General features: G+C 40.6%; 1 protein-coding gene across 6 annotated transcripts in view; it reads right to left on the bottom strand.

The window, feature by feature from the left end:
• LOC118155287 (uncharacterized) overlaps nucleotides 1-18,415 on the bottom strand; it is a 213,211-nt gene extending 194,796 nt beyond the window's left edge. Inside the window, exon 1 of one of the 6 annotated variants that reach the window (XR_013526775.1) lies at nucleotides 18,030-18,410. Coding sequence is in view for 1 of the 6 variants with exons in the window: in XM_078349973.1 (XP_078206099.1) it covers nucleotides 18,030-18,034 (5 nt within the window). In the remaining 5 variants the exon portion in view is untranslated. Of the gene's footprint in view, nucleotides 1-18,029 lie in introns of all 6 variants that reach the window. The other 5 variants (XR_013526773.1, XR_004745558.3, XR_008481839.2 and 2 more) reach the window with 5 other exon arrangements.
• Nucleotides 18,416-19,480: the final 1,065 nt, after the last annotated feature.

The raw sequence follows: 19,480 nt of genomic DNA, 5'->3' as shown, positions 1-19,480 counted from the left end.
AGGTTTGACGAAATTCTAATGAGAATAGACAATTTAGAGAGGAATATAAGTGAACTAATGGAACTGAAGAATACAATACAGAAACTCCAAGAAGTATGCACAGGTTTAAACACTCGAATTGATCAAGCAGAAGAAAGGATATCAGAGGTCAAAGTCCAACTTAATGAAATAAAACGAGAAGACAAGATTAGAGAAAAAAGGATTAAAAAGGAATGAGCAAAGTCTCCAAGAAATGTGGGACTATGTGAAAAGACCAAATTTACGTTTGATAGGTGTACCTGAATGCAACGGAGAGAATGAATCCAAGCTGGAAAATATTCTTCGGGATATTATTCAGGAAAATTTTCCCAACCTAGCAAAGCAGGACAATATTCAACCCTAGGTAATACAGAGAACACCACAAAGATATTCCTCAAGAAGAGCAACCCCAAGGCACATAATTGTTAGATTCACCAGGGTTGAAACAAAGGAGAGAATACTAAGAGCAGCCAGAGAGAAAGGTCAGGTTAATTACAAAGGGAAGCCTGTCAGACTTACAGCAGATCTCTCAACAGAAACTCTACAAGCCAGAAGAGAGTGGGGGCCAATATTCAACATCCTTAAAGAACAGAACTTTCAGCCTAGAATTTCATATCCAGCCAAACTAAGCTTCACAACTGAAGGAAAAATAAAATCTTTTATGAACAAGCAAGCACTCAGAGATTGTATTACCACCAGGCGTGCTTTACAAGAGCTTCTGAAAGAAGCATTACACATAGAAAGAAACAACCAGTATTAGCCTTTCTAAAAATATACCAAAAAGTAAAGAGCATCAACATAAAGAAGAATTTACATCAACGGATGGATAAAACAGCCAGTTAACATCAAATGGCAGTAATCCTAAATTTAAATCGACTAAATCCCCCAATCAAAAGATACAGCCAAAACCCAACAGTATGCTACATCCAGACCCATTTCACATGCAAGGATACACAAAGACTCAAAACAAATAGATGGAGAAAGATTTACCAACCAAATGGAGAGCAAAAATAAATAAATAAAGAGCAGGAGTTGCAATTCTCGTATCTGATAAAATAGACTTTAAAGCAACAAACATATAGTGGTAAAACGATCAATGCAACAAGAGCTAATGTTCCTAACACCCAGATACATAGAGACTTAGACACAATCAGACAGAAAATTAATAAGGATATCCAGGACTGGAACTCAGATCCAGAACAAGTAAACTTAATAAATATTTATAGAGCTCTCCACTTTAAATACACAAAATACACATTCTTGTCAATACCACATCACACCTACTCATAGATTTAAATGAAATATTGAGGCCAGGCACAGTGGCTCAAGCCTGTAATCCCAGCACTTTGGGAGGCCGAGGCAGGTGGATCACGAGGTCAAGAGATCGAGACCATCCTGGTCAATTTGGTGAAACCCCGTCTTTACTAAAAATACAAAAAATTAGCTGGGCATGGTGGCTCGTGCCTGTAATCCCAGCTACTCGGGAGGCTGAGGCAGGAGAATTGCCTGAACCTAGGAGGCGGAGATTGCGGTGAGCTGAGGTTGCGCCATTGCACTCCAGCCTGGGTAACAAGAGCGAAACTCCGTCTCAAAAAAAAAGAAATATTGTTTGGCCATTATTAATACCCATTTTTTTTAGAATAAAGCAACATTTCCATTCTCTCTCCCTCTTTTTCTTCCTCTTCCTTCCTCTCCTTCACTCCTTTTTTTCTTTCCTTCACTAAAAAAAAAACAAAAAACAACAAAATATCAACAACATTCTTTACAGAAATATAATACAAAAATCCCAAAATTGGTATGGAACCACAAAAGACTCCAAAGAGCCAAAGCAATCCTGAGCAAAAAGAACAAAGCTGCAGATATCACACTACTAAACTTCAAAATATACTCCCAAACCATAGTAACCAAATCAGTATTGTACTAGCATAAAAACAGACACAGAGACCAATGGGACAGACAAGGGATCCCAGAAATAAATCCACACATATACAGCCAACACATTTTGAACAAAGGTGTGAAGCCATACATTGGGTGAAGAACAGTCTCTTTAATAAATGGCAGTGGAAAAAATGGGATATCCACATGCACCTAGACCACTGTCTTTTGTCGTATGCAAAGCCAAATCAAAATGGATTAAAGACTTAAACATAAGACCTGAAATTATGACACTACCAGAAAAATTCATTGGGGAAATGCTTGAGGACATTTTTCTGGGCAGGTTTTTTGTGTAAGCCCTCGAAAGCACAGGCAACAAGAGCAAAGATAGACAAATGGTATTACATCAAGCTGAAAAGTTTCTGCACAAAGGAAACAATTAAAAAAGTGAAGATACAATTTACAGAATGAGAGAAAATATTTGCGAGTTATCTTGGTTCCTTGTCTGACAAGGGATTAATAACCAGAATATATAAGGAACTCAAACACCTCAACAGCAAAAGTAATAATACTGATCTGATTTTAAATAGTCAAATTAGCTTAATAGACATTTCATAAAAGAAGACATAAAAATGGCCAACAAATATAAGAAAAAGTGCCCATCATCACCTACCATCAGAGAAATGCAACGAATATATGAAAAAATGCTCAATATCACTAATCATCAGAAAAATGCAAATCAAAACCACAATGAGATATCATCTCACTCCCATTAAATGGTTATTATCAAAAAGACAAAACATAACAAATGCCAGTGAGAATGCAGAGAAAGGAAAATGTTAGTACACTGTTGGATGGAATGCAAATTAGTACAGCCATTATGGGAAACAGTATGGAGTTTCCTCAAAAAAACTACAAATAGAACTACCATATGATCCAGCAATTCACTGCTGGGCATTTATCCAAACAAAAGGAAACCAGTATATTGAAGACACATCTGCACCCTCATGTTTATTGCAGCATATTCACAATAGCGAAGATATGGAAGCACCCTTGGTGTCCAGCAGCAGATGAATGGATAAAGAAAATATGGTATGTACACAACATGAAATACTATTCAGCCATAAAAAAGAACAAAATCCTGTCATTTACGGCAACATGGATGGAACTGTTGAATGAAATAAACTAGGAACAGAAAATTAAACAATGTATGTTTTCATTTCTATGAGGAAGCTTTGAAAAAGTTTATCTTAAAGAAGTAAAACAGAACAAAGGATACTAGAGGCTGGGAAGGTCAGGGAAAGGAGGGAATAGGGATAAAGTTTTTAAAGGATACAAAATTCTAGCCAGATAGAGGAATACATTCTGGCTTTCTATAGCACTGTAGGATGACTATAGTTAATAATATAGTGTATAGTTTCAAATAACAAAAAGAATATGGAATGTTCCCAATACAAAGAAATGATAAATGTTTTAGATGATAGAGTAATTACCTTGCTCTGATCACTATATATTATATGTATTGAAACATCACTATGTACCACATAAATATGTAGAAATAATATATGTCAACTTTTAAAAATATACCATACTAAATATAAGAATAAATGAGATACCTTAAATGTATACAATTCTTATTTATCAATTATACTTTAATAAGATAAAAAATATTTTTAGTGAGTATGGAATTTTGGCCTATGAATATAGATATATATGTGTGCATACATATGTATATAATTCATACATGCATACCAATAAAATATTAATAAACCTGAATAGAAATGGGAATATAAAAAATGATAAAGCATTAAAAATTAGGACAGGGTGGTAGTGAAGATTAGCTTCACTAAAAATTTTGTAAATAATTATGAATGGCCTAGAACAAGTCAAAACTATAACATTTAGAAAAAATTCATTATCACTCATGCTACAATCAGTAGATTTATTTAATACAGAACTAAAAATTTTGTAAATAAAACAAATGGTCCTCAAATTTTAAAATGATTTCACTTTCCCTTAGAATATGAGAAATGCAAATGAAAAGAACAGTGAGATACAATTCTGACAATAAGATACAACATTTTATTTATCAGATTGGCAAATCAGAATGTTTCCTTACATACTGTATTATATTTTTCTGTTTGTCAGAAAACAAGCATTTTCATAATTTGTCAGTGAGAATGTAAATTGGTATACACTGTCAAAATTTTAAGAATATAAATTATTTTATTAAGAAATTCTACCTTTAGGTATTTTTCCTACAGATGTTCTCAAACAAATGAAAAATGACACATGTAAAAAGAGGAACAGAAATGTTGGTGATAGTAAAATACAAGAAAATCTTAACTGCCTATCAATAAGGAATCAACAAAATATATATTACAGGACATTAAAATAGAAGTTACTCTTGAGACATATATGATGTTTCAAAGAAAGACTGTTATACTTATAATTTACAGAGCACATTTTAAAAATAATAACTATATCAAACTTTAAAACTTTTGTTCAACAAAAAAATATTCAACAAAGTATAAAGAAATCCTGCATAATAAGAAAAAGTATTTGCAAATCATATATTGGTTCTTATGAAAGTTCTTAATATCCAGAATTCATATAGAACTACAATGCAGCAATAAGCAATCAAATACCTAGTTTAAAAATGGGCAAAGCAAGGCAATCAGACAAGAGGAAAAAAATAAAGGGCATCCAAATTGAAAAAGAGAAAGCATTATAATAAAATTGTTGCTGTTTGCCAATGATATCATATACCTAGAAAACTCTGAAAACTTGCCCAAAAAGCGCCTAGAGTTGATAAACAAATTCGGTAAATTCTCAGTATACAAAATCAAAGTACACAAATCAGGAGCACTGCTATACACCAACAACAACCAAGCTGAGAATCAAATCAAGAACTCAATCATTTTTACTACAGCTTCCATGAGAAAAGGAAAAAAACTGAAAACACATCTAATGCTCATGGATAGGATGGATCAATATTGTGAAAATGACCATACTGTCAAAAACAATCTGTAAGTTTAACTAATTCCCATCAAAATACCATTATCATTCTTTATAGAACTGGAAATAAGAATCCTAAAGTTAATATGGAACCCAAAAAGAGTATGCATAGACAAAGCAATAGTAAGCAAAAGAGAAAAATCTGGAGGCATCACGTTACCTGACTTAAAATTATGCTACAAGGTTATAGTTATCAAAGCAACAAGGTACTACAATAAAAATAGGCACATAGACCAATGGAACAGAATAGAGAACCCAGAAATAAACCCAAATACTTACAGACAACTGATCTTCAATAAACCATACAAAAACATAAATTGAAGAAAGAACACCCTTTTCAGTAAATAGTGCTGGGAAAACTGGCAAGCCACATGTAGAAGAATGAGCCTGATCAGTGTTCAGTGTACTGAATATGTAGTCTTTTATGTCTCACTCACCTTATACAAAAATCAACTCAAAATGAATCAAAGACTTAAATCTAAGACCTGAATCTGTAAAATTTCTGGAAGATAACATTGAAAAAAAACTCTTGTAGACATGAGCTAAGTCAAAGAATTCATGACGAAGAACCCAAAAGTAAATGCAAAAAACAAACAAAAATAAATGGACCTAATTAAACTAAAAAGCTTCTGCACAGCAAAATAAATAAGCAGGACAACAAAAAGATAACAAGAAAATATTCACCAACTATGCATCCGACAAAGACTAAGATTCAGAATTGGAAAGAAGTCAAACCGGCAAGAAACAAACAATCACATGAAAAAGTGGTCTAAGGACATGAATAGACAATTCTCTTAAGAACACACACACGCAGCCAACAAACTTAGAAAAAAAATGCTCAACATCACTACTCAACAAGAAAATGCAAATCAAAACCACAATGAGACACCACCTTACTTCTACAAGAATGCCCATAATTTAAAAGTCAAAAAGCAAAAGATGTTGGAATAGATGTCATGAAAAGGGAACACTTTGACACTGCTGATGGGAAAGTAAACTAGTACAACCGCTATGGAAAACAGTATGGAGATTTCTTAAAGAACTAAAAGTATAACTACCATTCAATCCAGCAATCCCACTACTGAGTATCTACCCAAAGGGAAATAAATTATTATATGAAAAAGACACATGCAAACACATGCTTATAGCAACACAATTCACAATTACAGGAATATGGAAACAAGCTAAGTGCCATTACCCAATGAGTGGATGAGGAAATTGTGTCATACTACTCAGTCACAAAAGGAATACTACTCAGTCATAAAAAGAAACAAAATAATTTTTTGGAGCAACTTTGATGGAGCTGGAGGCTATTATTCTAAGTGAAGTAACTCAGGAATGGAAAACCAAGTATTGTGTGTTCTCACATATAAGCAGGAGCTAAACTATGAGGATACAGAGTTATAAGAATGATATAATGGTTTTGGGGGAATGTGGTGGGGGCAAGCTTGGGAGGTGATGAGACATAAAAGACTACATATTTAGTACACTGCACACTGCTCAGGTGATGGGTGCACTAAAATCTCAGAACTCACCACTGAAGAATTTATTCATGTAACCAAAAACCACTTGTACCACAAAAAGTATTCAAATAAAATTTAAAAACTAAAATTTTAAATGGGCAAAAGACTTAAGTAAACATTTCTCCAGAGATAATGTATGAATGGTAAATAACCACATGAAAAGATGTTCAACATCACTAAGCATAAGAGAAATGCAAATTAAAACCACAATGAGGTATTTCCTCATACCCATTAAGGTGGCTACAATTTAAACACAGAAAATAACCAGTATTAGCAAAGATGTAGAGAAGTTGGAACCCTTGTACATTGTTGGTCAGATTGTAACATGGTGCAACAGCTATGGAAAAAAAGTATAATTTTTTAAAAAATTACAAATAGAACAACCATATGATGATTCAACAATTCCACTTTTGGGTATGTATTCCAAAGATTTGAAAGCTAGGACTTGAAGAGGTATTTGCACAATCATGTTTATAGCAGGACTGTTTACAATAGCCATGAGGTAAAAACCGATATGTCCATTGACAGATGAATGGATAAACAAAATGTGGTATAAAGATACAATGAAATTTTATGCAACCTTTAAAAAAATAGGAAACCCTGTTACATAATGCAACATGGATAAACCTTAAGAACATTGTGCTAAGTGAAATAAGGCAGCCATAAAAGGACAAATATTATTCCATTTATATGAAGTATCCAATGTAGTCAAATTTCGAGATATCCAAAGTAAAATGGTGGTTACCAGGGGCTAAGAGACTATTAGGATATAGTTGTTCTAAAAAGTTTCAGTTCTGAGAGATGAAAAAGTTCTGGAGAATTATTTTGCAATAGTTTAAATGTACTTAACACTACTGAACTGTACATGTAAAAATGTTAAGATGGTAAATGTTATGATATATGCTTTTTACACTACAAGTTAAAAATAAAAACAATCACTAACACATTTTACTTCTTGAGTATTTAGTATTACTACAAGCACTTTACATAAATTGCTTCATTTAAACATTACAAATCTATAAGAACATTATGCTATTATCTCAGTTTTACAGAAGAGAAAACTGAAATTCAGAAAGTTTAAGTAATTTCCCTTGTAACTGGCAAAGGCAGAGTATTAGTCTATTCTCACATTGCTATAAAGAGCTGCCTGAGACTGGGTGATTTATGAAGAAAGGAGGTTTAATTGGCTCACTGCTCTGCAGAGTTGTGGAGATCTCAGGAAAGTTACAATCATGGCAGTAGGGGAAGCAAGCGCCTTCTTCACAAGGAAGCAGGAGAGAGAGGAGGGAAGAAGAGCAGGAAAAAATGCATTACAAAAACATCAGATCTTGTGAGAACTTGAGGGAATGTATTCTCTCCTCGGTTCCACAAGGGGCATGGTTTCAAAGGCAAGAACTTTCCAGCGACATGCTCGACCTGCCTTCTTTCATGTCTCCATCCAGGAGCTTAGAGGTCTTTGTTTAACTTTCATATGCGGGAAGATAGACTGCCCAGATGAGCTCCCTTTGTCTAGAAAGCCCACAAAAAGCTATGGGAGGACTGTGAGCCAAACAACAAATCAAATGTCAGAAATCAAAGCTCAATCACTCCAGCGGAAGTTTAAAGGAACTCCTTTCATAGGACAAAAAACTTAAATGGCGCAGAAATAACTCCCAGGTTAAAAGTCCCCTTCTCCCAAATCTGTGCGGACTCCATCTCTGGATCCCCTCCCAGGACAGTGTGGGAGCTTGCTCTATCTATCTTTTTTTTTCTCTGTCTCTGCCTAAATAAATCACTTTCTGCAAAACTCTTTGGGGTCTGATAAAGGAACTGACTGCCCAGCAGGGTCCTCTCCCCCATTCTTGGGTGAGTGAGGGACCAAGGAAGAACACACCCAACTGGGGAGTGACCTGAGCTCATTGTCCACAATTCCGTCACAAATTCACTTACTAACATGAGAAAAACATGCAGGAAACTGCACCCAAAATCCAATCACCTCCCACATTTGACACAGAGGGATTACAATTCAAGACAAGATTTGGGTGGGGACAACAAATCCTAATTATATCAGGCAGAATGTGAATGAGCTCATTTATTTCTTGCATCTGTGTCTCAAAATGCTAACCTATACTACCTTTTCTTTCCTATTTGGAACCAGTTTCAAGACCAGTGGATGTCTCAGCTGGATCAAGGATACAAAAATAGCTCAGTGTATGGAAAGAGGGAGGATTTTGTGAAGCAATTTCCTTGGAGAGAAATGCTGCACTGATATAAGGAGAAAAGAATGAGGGATGTTTCTTCTTGAAGCTCAAGGAAGCAACAGGTGTGAAGGCAAAATATAAGGGAATTTTTGGTCATTATGTATAGTGCTGCTATAAACATTCATGTAGAAATTTTTCTTGGGTATATCAATAGGGAGAGAAAATAGAGATTGCCTGGGCTACAGGTGAGATAAGAAAAAGAGGAGTGACCGCTGATGTGCATTTTAATGGGATGATTAATATGTTCTAAAATTCTGATGGCTGGAAACTCTTAGAAAATACTAAAAACTATTCAACTGTATACATTTAATAGATGAATTCTCTTTTATTGGCTCTTACCACAAATTGATTTATAAAAAGATAAAACATTGTTGATGCTATCAGCAGTACATATATGGTATGCCAATTTCTCTCTGCAATCTTGCTAGTTTTCGATGGGCATTCTTTTTTTTTAATTTCAATAGTTTTTGGGGAACAGGTAGTATTTGTTTACATGAATAACTTAGTTAGTGGTGATTTCTGACATTTTAGTACATAAATCACTCAAGCAGTGTACACTGAACACAATATGTAGTCTTTTATCACTCGTCCCCTCGCAATTTTCCCTGAGTCTCCAGAGTCCATTATATAATTCTTATGCCTTTGTGTATCTTAGCTCCCACTTAAAAGTGAGAACATATGATGTTTGGTTTTTCATTCCTGAGTTACTTCACTTAAAGTTCAATAGGATTGGTAACAATCCTTATGATAAACATAAGACTCCAATCCCTTCTGGCTTGCAGGGTTTCTGCTGATAAATCTTCTGTTAATCTGATAGGCTCTCCTGTATATGATTATCTAATAATTTTGCCTCCCATCTCTTAAAATTCTTCCCTAAATTTTGACTTTAGGTAACCTGATGACTGTGCCTAGGTGATAATCTTTTTGCAAAGTATTTCCTGGGTGTTCTTCGAGCTTCTTGTATTTGGATGTCTAGATCTCTAGCAAGGCAAGGAACATTTTCCTGGATTATTTCCTCAAACATGTTTTCCAAACTTTTAGATTTCTCTTCTTCCTCAAGAACACCAGTTATTATTAGGTTTGGTTGTTTAACATAATTCTGCACTTCCTGGAGGCTTTGTTCATTTTTTTAAATTCTTTTTTCTTTGGCTGATTGAGTTAATTTGAAAGCCTGTGTTTGAGCTCTGAAGTTCTTTCTTCTACTTGTTAGAGTCTATTGTTAAAACTTTCCAGTGTATTTTGCTTTTCTTTAAGTGTGTCTTCCATTTTAGAAGTTGTGATTGTCTTTTCTTTATGATATCTATTCCTCCAAAGACTTTTTATCCGTAACCTGCAGTTTTTAAAAAATTTTCCTAAGTTGGTTTTCACCTTTCTCTGGTGCCTCTTTGAGTAGCTTAAAAATCAACCTTTTGGATTCTTTATCTGGCAACTCAGAGATTTCTTCTTGGTTTGGATCCATTGCTGGAAAGCTAGTATTATCTTTTAGGGGTGTTATAGAATTTTGCTTTGTCATATTACCAGAATTACTTTTTTGGTTCCTTCTCTTTTGTGTAGACTATTTCAGTGGAAAGATCTGAAACTCAAGGTCTACTGTTCAGATTCTTGTTTCACAAGGGAATCCCTTGATATGGTGCTCTTTTCCTTTCTCTAGGGATGGGGCTTCCTGAGAGACAGACTGCAGTGATTGTTATTGCCCTTCTGGGTCTAGCCATCCAATGGGCTACCAAGGTCCAGGTTGGGAAATTTCTACAAAGACTTCTGTGATATTATCCATCTTCATGTCTCCAAGCCATAAATACCATTATCTATTCTAGCAGAGGTGGCAGGGAAACGAAGTGAACTCTGTGGTAGTCTTTCACTGTAGTTTTGTTTAGTGCACTGGTTTTCTCGAATGGCTGGTTATGCTAGCAGTAAAGTTGTCACATAGACGAACTCAGAACCTCTAGTTAGCCAGGTGCTGTAGATGATAAAATTAGCTGTTGTTTCCTTTTTTTGAACAGGATTGTTTTGTTGTGAGTTTCTGTAATGGTCTGAGTTGGTTGGCCTCTAACCATGAGGTGGCACTTTCAAGACAGTACCAGCTGAAGTAGTAGAAGAGGGATAAAATCTCACCCTACATTGGCCAGGATGAGTACACAGGTTTCTCATCCTGAGCTCAGATTCTCCTTGGGTCAGGTTTGCCACAGTCACTGTGGGAGATGAGGATGTGGTTGTCAGGTAAATAGAGTGATGTTATCAGGGAAATTATGGCTGCCTCTGCTACATCACACAGGTTGCAAGGAAGTAGGAGAAAGCTGATAGGGACAGGCCTCATCCTGCTCCAACGCAGCCAGCAAGGCCAGACTCACTCCTACCATGTCCCCAACCACACCAAGATTATATCCACATAGCTGGCAAGCAGGGCTGAGTTTTTGCTCCAAGCTCCAATCTTCCCCACTAAGAAAGCAAGCAGGGTTCCTGCTCTCAGGCCTTGCCCTTCTCTGCCTGACTGCTTGCCCACCTGAACTGTTGGCTGTGGCTTCTCTGCTGGTGTCTGCACTTCCTGTTCATGCTCCTGGATTCTGCTCAGGAAAATTCATGCTCAGTTGAAATTATTGCAAAATTTAGCTAGGAGCTTCCTTCACCCTCTGGCCCCTCCCCAGTTTCACTAGCTGCCTTCCCTTCTCCAACGACCTCTGTGAGGTAAGACTAGGAATGGTTTCCCTGGGCTTGAGCTGGGGACCAGCAGTGTCTACAGGGCTCTTCACACTGCTTCTTCTACTTTTATATTTCACGCAGCTCCCTAAATCTGTTTCAACTTTAAGTAAGGTTAAATCCTTCTCCTGTGATCTGGATTTTCAGATTCCTCAGCGGGGATGTGGGTTCAGAGGCAGACTTTTCCCTGCCTCACACTTTGGTAACTCACAGTTGTGCTGTCTCATGACCTTTCTAGCAACAAGCCACTTCTTTCAAAGGGTCTGTGAATTCTCTCAGATTTCTTGATATGTTCCAGTAGTGGTTCTTGGAGTAAAAGTTCACAGTGTGAAACTCCAGATACTGTTCTTTCTATCCAAGTGGGAACTACATGTTAATCCTGTCTCCTGTCAACCATTTTGGTTCTTTTCCTATGTTAACAATGAATTCTATAACATGTGAATATCTCAATAAAGCTGTTATTAAAAGAATTTAGGGGAATGCCAAAAACAGTCAAGATAAAAAATAGTTTAGTGCAAGATCTGAAAAAATAAAAATGCAAAAACAACCCCTGTTGAGGAAAATATCAAAAATGCAAATTAAGACAGGCTGTTGTTGTTTGTTTGCTTTATGACCTTACAGTATTGGGTGATGAAAGAGTCATTTCCAAACAGCCCGTGTTCCAGCACAGAAAGCCGTATGTCCATTTCATTGCGTATGTTTATGTGGGTTGACAAAGGCACACAAACACATTAGACAACGGTGAGGCTTTTTAAAAATGTGTTCTGTGAGTGTTTGGGTATGGGGAGAATTTTAAACTTTTTTGATTTTGTTCAAAATATGGGAGGATGTTTTGATAGGTGTACACGGGGTGCAGATTTTTTATTCTGCTTCAGGTGTCAGTGTGTCTTGGCAAGGAAGTAGGAAGAAGCTTCTGTTGGGGCCAGTAAGAGAGCTCAAGACGTGTTCCCTGCAGGGGCCCAACTATCTGTGTACTGAGAAGTTCGGAGGTGAGTGTAAGATTTATTGCTGAGGTAAAATGAGGAAACTGAGGCAAGTATAAGAAAGTGAGAAGCTAATTATTCAGCTCCCGAGCAAGCTTCAGTGGTCCAAGGGGGGGCCAGAGAAGTCATGCCCAGCTGTTCAGGGTGTGGGGTTTTATGGGGAGGGAAGGCAATTCATTGGCTACTGGGAAAACAAAGAGAAGGCATTTGTATTGGCTGCTGAGAAGCAGGAAGTACATGAAGTTAAAATAGGAAGTACATGAAACTAGCTGTCTTTGGTAGGCGGGCAGGACGCTGGGTAAGTGGGCCTTGATTGACTACTGGGGAAACAAAGAGAAGGCATTTCTATTGGCTGTTGAGAAGCAGGAAGTACATGGAGTTAAATTAGGAAGTACATGAAACTAGCTGCCATTGGTAGGTGGGTGGAACCTTGGGTACATGGGCCTGCCAGACTAGGCAGGCTGTTGCTGGGCAGGGTACGGTGGGACTTCTTTAAAAAATTTCTCTGCAGGGTTTTTTAACAGTGGGCAGGAGGTTGGATGCATAAGTTAGTGCTGAGTGTGGGCTTGGGCATGGTATGCAGAGGTGTGTTCGGGGAAGCTATGTGGGGAAGCCACATAATAAGCTCGGGTGATAACACAGTTATCAGGTGCGGAGAGTGATGAATGTGTCTGTTTGACTCCTGGCAAGGCAACCAGCCTTACATTCCGACCTTTTTGATGATATAGGATGCCATTTTTCTCTGGCTACTTCCTGCTGAACAGGGGCAGAGTAGGCGGGGGTCTGTTGGCCAGTGCCTCGGACAGATGGGTGAAGTAGCATTTGATTTATGGCTACCCTGGAAATTTCTTTTATGCAAGCTTGTAAAAACCTGAGAAAGAAAGGGTTTAGCATTAGTAAAAGACAAATTATGATAATGGGAGTGATGATAGGGGTTAGCCAGGTAAGTATAGGGGATTGCCACCAATTAAGAGAAGAGGCTGGTGCACTTTGTTTTTTTTTTTTTTTTTGGAGGTCTTCTTGAAGATGATAGAGAGTGTTGACATTTTCTTCCACTAGACCAGTTTTATTAATGTAATAACAACATTGTTCTTGGAGAAACAAGCAGGGACCTCCTTTTTCTGCTGTTAACAGGTCTAGGGCCCATCGATTTTGGAGAGTTACCTCAGCCAGTGATGTGATTTGTCACTTGAGGGATGCCAGAGAGGCAGCTGATGCCTCAATGGCCACCCGGAGTTTGTTCTCTAGTTGTGCAGCTGAGGTGACACTGTAGCCCAGGGCACCACTCCCTATTCTAGCTGCTGCTAGAGAAGATGCTAAGGAGAGGCCAACCATTAGTGGGAGGAAGACTGCTCATTTACTTTGGTGGTTTGGGGATGGAGTGACCAGGGATAAGAACTCAGCTTGTCTATATACTTCTAACTGGAGGACCAAGGTGGCTGGTACACAAGGGAAGGGAAGAGAGATATCTATAACTTTGGTTAGAGTTGCATTGCACCAAAAGTACCCCCCTGGAGGTGCATAGAGTGTGGAGGTTACCTTTACTATAATATTGCAGTGGGAGTTATTGACAGTCCTGTAGCAGAGAGAGAGACTTTGAAAGTGTACCTTAAACAGGGGGATGTCTGTTAAGGGGGGTGAGGCTGCCCTATAGGTGATCATGACAGGTTGAACCCAGTCTGGAGGGGAACTGCAGCAAAGGGGTGTTGTTGAGGGAGGCACATTAAAAGCAGTTGGTGAAATTTGTGGATTTGGCTAAATCTAACATGTTGATACTTTGTTGGACTAAAGTTAGCCAGGAGAAAGGTTGGGGGTGTTCTTTAGGGGTTTTAAATGGTTAAAGTGGCTTCATTTTGTAGGATGGTATTGCCTAAATAAGTTACTGAAGTGACAGCTGTGCTTTAGAGGGGGATACCCGGTACCCCTGAGACCTAAGAAAATTAAGGAGGATAGCAGTATGTTGCTGTGACATGGAGAGGGAGGGGCTACAAAGTAACAGGTCATCTATGTACTGGAGAAGGAGACTGGGTTGAATGGGGTAAGAACTGAGGTCAGTCACCAATGCTTGTCTGAAAATGTCGGGGCTGTCCTTAAAGCCTTGGGGCAGGACTGTCGAGCTTAACTGTTGTGACAGGTTAGTGTCCAGATGGGTCTAGGTGAAGGCAAAGAGGAAGTAAGACTCTGGAAGGAGGGGTATTACCACGTTATTGATAAGGTGTAGATCTTGGACTAGGCGGTAGTCACCCGATGGCTTTTGGACCAGTAAGATAGGAGTATTACAAGGAGAACTGGTGGGGATAAGGAGTCCTTGGGCTAAAAATCGAGTGATGATTGGTTTTAGGCCTTGATGGTGGTTTTTTTTAGATGGGAAACTGAGGACGGGAGGGAAAGTGGGTAGGGGTTTTGAGAAATATTTTAACTGGCGTGTGATGTGTGGCCACTACAGGCTTGGAGGTATCTTTTACTGAAGGGCTAAATACCTCAGGAGGGATGGGGGTTGAGGTGAAGGGTTATGACTGGGTCCATTACCAGTTAGGGTTAGTACTAGAAAATGGGTGGGGGATGAGGTTGGCTGTGAGGTGCCAGTGAGTTGGAGGATGGTCCCTAGGGTTTGGAGGATGTCCCATCCTAGTAGGGGAACTGGGCACGAAGGCATGATCAGGAAGGAGTGAGCGAATGGGTTCCCCTCAAGTTTACAGGCTAAGGGAGGAGTCTGGTTGGGGCAGGAGGGCTTTCCATCAATTCCCATAACTGACACCTGGGAAGGTGTGTTAGGTCCTGAGTAGGAAGGCAATACAGAATAGGTAGCCCCCATGCCTACTAAGATGGAAATGGACTTACCTGCTACTGTAGCATTACCTTGGGCTCAGCAAGGGTGATAGGGGTCTCCGAGCCTGGGCCACATCAGTTGTCCATGAGGCCAAGGAGTTCAAACAAAGGGACTGCATCCTTCGGACTGGCCTGCCCCTCACATGGAAGGGGTGAGCCTGTAGTCTGGGACAGGCAATCTACCTTACAGTGTCCGGTCCATTGGCAGATAGGACAGGGTCCCAGGGCTAAATGCGGACAGGGGCACTGTCAGGCCCAGTGCCCCTCTTGGCCACACTTGAAACAGGGCCCAGGCGGGACCTTGGAAGCAGTCTGGGTGGGTCTAGAGAGTCCTGAGGGACCCTTTTGGGGGGTCCTTGACAGGCCCCTTACACCAGACATTTGGTGAGTTGCCGGCCTCAGAGCCACTACAAGAGCTTGGGCTTAGAGGCTCACCTGTTGCTCTAGCTGGGCCTGGTGGGCGGCCTCAGCCATTTCCTCTCGGCCATTAAAAAATTTAAATGCCATGTTTGCCAGGTCTCGTATGGGAGTTTGGGGCCCTCCTCTGCCTTCTTTAGTTTTTTTCTAATATCTGGTGCTGACTGGGAAATTAAATGGGCCACTAGGAGGGTAGCCCCAGCTAAAGAGTCTGGATCTACTCAGGTATGAAGGACCATAGCGTTAGTTAGTTAGCCAGTCTAGGAAGGCAGCTGGATTTTTAGTAGGACCCTGAGTTCTATCCTGCAGTTTACCATAATTAACTACTTTTTGGGCTGCATTTTGCATGCCTGCTAGGAGGCACTGTAGCATTTGGTCTTGGCGGTGGCAGCCATTTTGGCCAATTTGATAGTCCCAGTTAGGATCAGCCTCAGGGACTGCCACTGCGCCTACTGGCATCTGAGGATCAGTGAGATGTACTTGATTAGCATGTGCCCTGGCTGCCATGAGGATGTGGTTACGCTCATCAGGAGTAAGGGTAGAGGACAGGATTACATAAGTGTCATGTCAGGTTAGGTCATATGCCTGAGTGAGGTACCAAAATTCCTTGATGTAAGCAGTAGGATTGGTGGAGAATGACCCTAAGTGTTTCTCAATGGTGGACAGATCAGTAAGGGAGAGGGGAACATGTACTCAGACAACACTCTCTGCATCAGCCACCTCGCGGAGAGGACAAAGGAGGGAGTTTTTGTTGCTGGGAGTACTGAGCGAGTGAGTGTGAGCACTAATAGGAGAGTCCATGTCCGAACTTGGAGGAGGAGGAGGAGGAGGAGGAGGGGGTTGGGGGTGCACATATAATGGGGGATTAGTGGATCAAGTGGGGGGTAGGGAGAGTTCTTCAGACAGATAAGGGTCAGATAAAGAAGAGGAGGAGGTCGGCAAAGGGGCCAAGGGCAGTGGAGGAACATTTTTGCCAGGAGTACTTGGGCAGTACTGCAGGATGAGCAGAGGCTGGGGTGGGAATAGAGGTGCCAGAAAGCCTGAATATAGGGAACCTCCACTCACTTGCTATTCCTTTGGCAGAAGTTGTCTAAATCTGTTAGAACATTAAAGTTGAGGGTGCCCCCAGGAGGCCACTTGGACTGGTTGTCTAGAGGATACTGTGGCCAGGCCACAGAGGAGAGGAAGAGTAGCCTTTTCTTTTTTATAGAAAGACCCAGTTTGGGTAGATTTTGGACTAGGCATCCTGGTGGTGACTTGGGGTCTGGGCAGGAGTTCTGATTACCCAAATTTTATCTTCTTCAGTGACCTAAGGGTGAGAAGTGGACATAAAAAGAAATTATACTCAACGTGGACAGAAAAGCTCCTTTCCTGGAGGGGGAGGCTGAGAGATCTTACAGGCTGCAATGATAACAATAAGAAAGAAAATAAAAAGGGACAGGGCTAGAGCTATTTGTCACATGGTAGAGTTAGAGGAAGTGAAACTAGAGGAAGTGGGAAGTGGGGTTTCAGTGGTAGAAGAAGAATAGAAGAAAAAATGAGACAGAGTTATTTGTAGAGGCAGGAACTCAATGAAGGTCCCCTGAAGCTAGTGGTCTGTTACCTACTGTAGAATATCTGGTACCTCAAGGGAAGTAGGCTTGATCCACTGTATATCAGTTAGTAAGAGCCTAACAAAGCTGGCAAATCTACAGTAGAGACAGGAACACATATAGGATTGACAGACAAAGGGTGGGTGCCCCTCAGATGGGAGACCAGTCTGATGCCTTCCCGGCCACGCCCCCAGAGATATATTTCAGGGGTGTCTTGGCTAAGGTGTACTCATATAACCCCTGGGCCTGGTTACCTCAGAACTGTTGGTCCTGAGGTGAATCACCATTATGCCTTATGACGTCCCCATGGAACTGCGGTTGGAGGCCCACACTAGCCCTTAGCCATTTAGCTGTGGGACTACACAAAGACTCACTCACTCACACACCTTGCTTTGGAGTAGAGAGAGAGAGAAAAAAAAAAACTAAAAGTGCCTAGGCGGGAGCTGACCTGCCAAAGGGCAAGTTTGAGATTGAGAGCCAGATGTCTGTTTTAGTCCTAGGCAAAGCCTGGGCTTGTGAACAAGACTTCTTATCACCCAAACCTTAGCCGCTGCTGCAGAGATGATCAGAAGGTTGGCTCAGCATATCAGGCCATCCCCCCAAACACCGGAGATTACGAGAGGGTTCAGGAAGGTGAGGATGTCTTCCTTAGATTTCTGGCCCTGAGAGACCCCTTACGGGGAGAAGACAAAAATGTAGGAATGCCTCCACTATGCTCAGGTCCTCCGAATGAGGCCAGGGCCCTGGGCCCACGGTGAGTAACGAGGAGGTGGCCGCGATTACGAGTAGGGAGCCCACAGAGCAGGCAGAGGGAAATGTTGTGGGCAACAGAAGTCTTACCTCATGGCAGAGCAGCTCCTGGTCTGGCCTCGGGTGGAGGAGTCAGTTCCCCCCTCCCAGGAGGGGGAAGGGTCTCACAACTCCTCCCGGGTTTCGGCACCAAATGTAAGATTTATTGCTGAGGTAAAATGAAGAAACTGAGGCAAGTATAAGAAAGTGAGAAGCTAATTATTCAGCTCCCAGGCGAGCTTCAGTGGTCCAAGGGGGGGGCCAGAGAAGTCTTGCCCGGCTGTTTAGTGCTTGGGGTTTTATGGGGAGGGCAGGCAATTGATTGGCTACTGGGGAAACAAAGAGAAGGCATTTCTATTGGCTGTTGAGGGGCAGGAAGTACCTGGAGTTAAAGTAGGAAGTACATGAAACTAGCTGCCATTGGTAGGTGGGCGGGACCCTGGGTAAGTGGACCTTGATTGATAACTGGGGAAACAAAGAGAAGGCATTTATATTGGCTGTTGAGGAGCAGGAAGTACATGGAGTTAAAGTAGGAAGTATATGAAACTAGCTGCCATTGGTAGGCGGGTGGGACCTTGGGTATGCGGGCCTGCTGGGGGCGTATGGGGCAGGCTGTTGCTAGGCAGTGTATGGTGGGGTTTCTTTAAAAAATTTCTCTGCAGGGTTTTTTAACAGTGGGCTTGAGGTTGGATGCATAATCTAGTGCTGAGTGTGGGCTTGGGCATGGTATGCAGAGGCAGGTGCGGGGAAGCTATGTGGGGAAGCCAGATAATGAGCTTGGGTGATGACGCAGTTATCAGGGGCGGAGAGTGATGAATGTGTCCATTTGACTTCCGGCAAGGCAACCGGCCTTACAGTGAGAAGAAAGCTAACTTACCATTTGACAGTGAGATCAAGAAAGTTCTGTGTTGAGAATGGCCCATAGTCCCAAGCTTGGCAGGAGAAAACATGTATTTCTCCCTGGTCCAGTTACAGATGGGAGAGAAAGAACCAAGTTAAGGCCATCTTTAGTTAACCTAAGAGGGCTATTGGTAACTGGCAAAGAATGAGGGGACTCATCACTGTGCTGCTGTGTAGGGTGGACTGTCAGAGAAATGTAGGTTGAAACCAGAGAGAAAAAGACTTGCTGAAGGAAAAGGTTCATGTCTCATGTAAAAGAGATATATTTGATGGGACTCAGCAGGGAATCTCTGAAAAGCCCACCAGGGAGAGTTCTTTTTAAACATATGCCAGGTCTAGAGAACATGAAAGAATGCAGCTTAAAAGAGACTAGTCCACATTTCTTACTCTTTCCTATTCTCCCAGCTCTGAAATCCTAAGCTCTGAGGGCTTAGAAACCAGCACATTTCAAGGCATGAAGAGGCAGGTTAGAGGGGCTCCACAAGGAAGAAAGTTTCACATGAAAACAACTCCATTGCCCTTTTCCTCTTCAGACTTCTAACATTAAGTTTGTTTGGAGAGAAGATTTTGTGTTAAATCAATTTTGAATTGCTTATCTCTGG

Source organism: Callithrix jacchus, chromosome 1, assembly GCF_049354715.1.
Source record: "Callithrix jacchus isolate 240 chromosome 1, calJac240_pri, whole genome shotgun sequence".
NCBI classification, from domain to species: Eukaryota; Metazoa; Chordata; class Mammalia; order Primates; family Cebidae; genus Callithrix; species Callithrix jacchus.
This window is presented reverse-complemented; position numbering and strand designations above follow the sequence as displayed.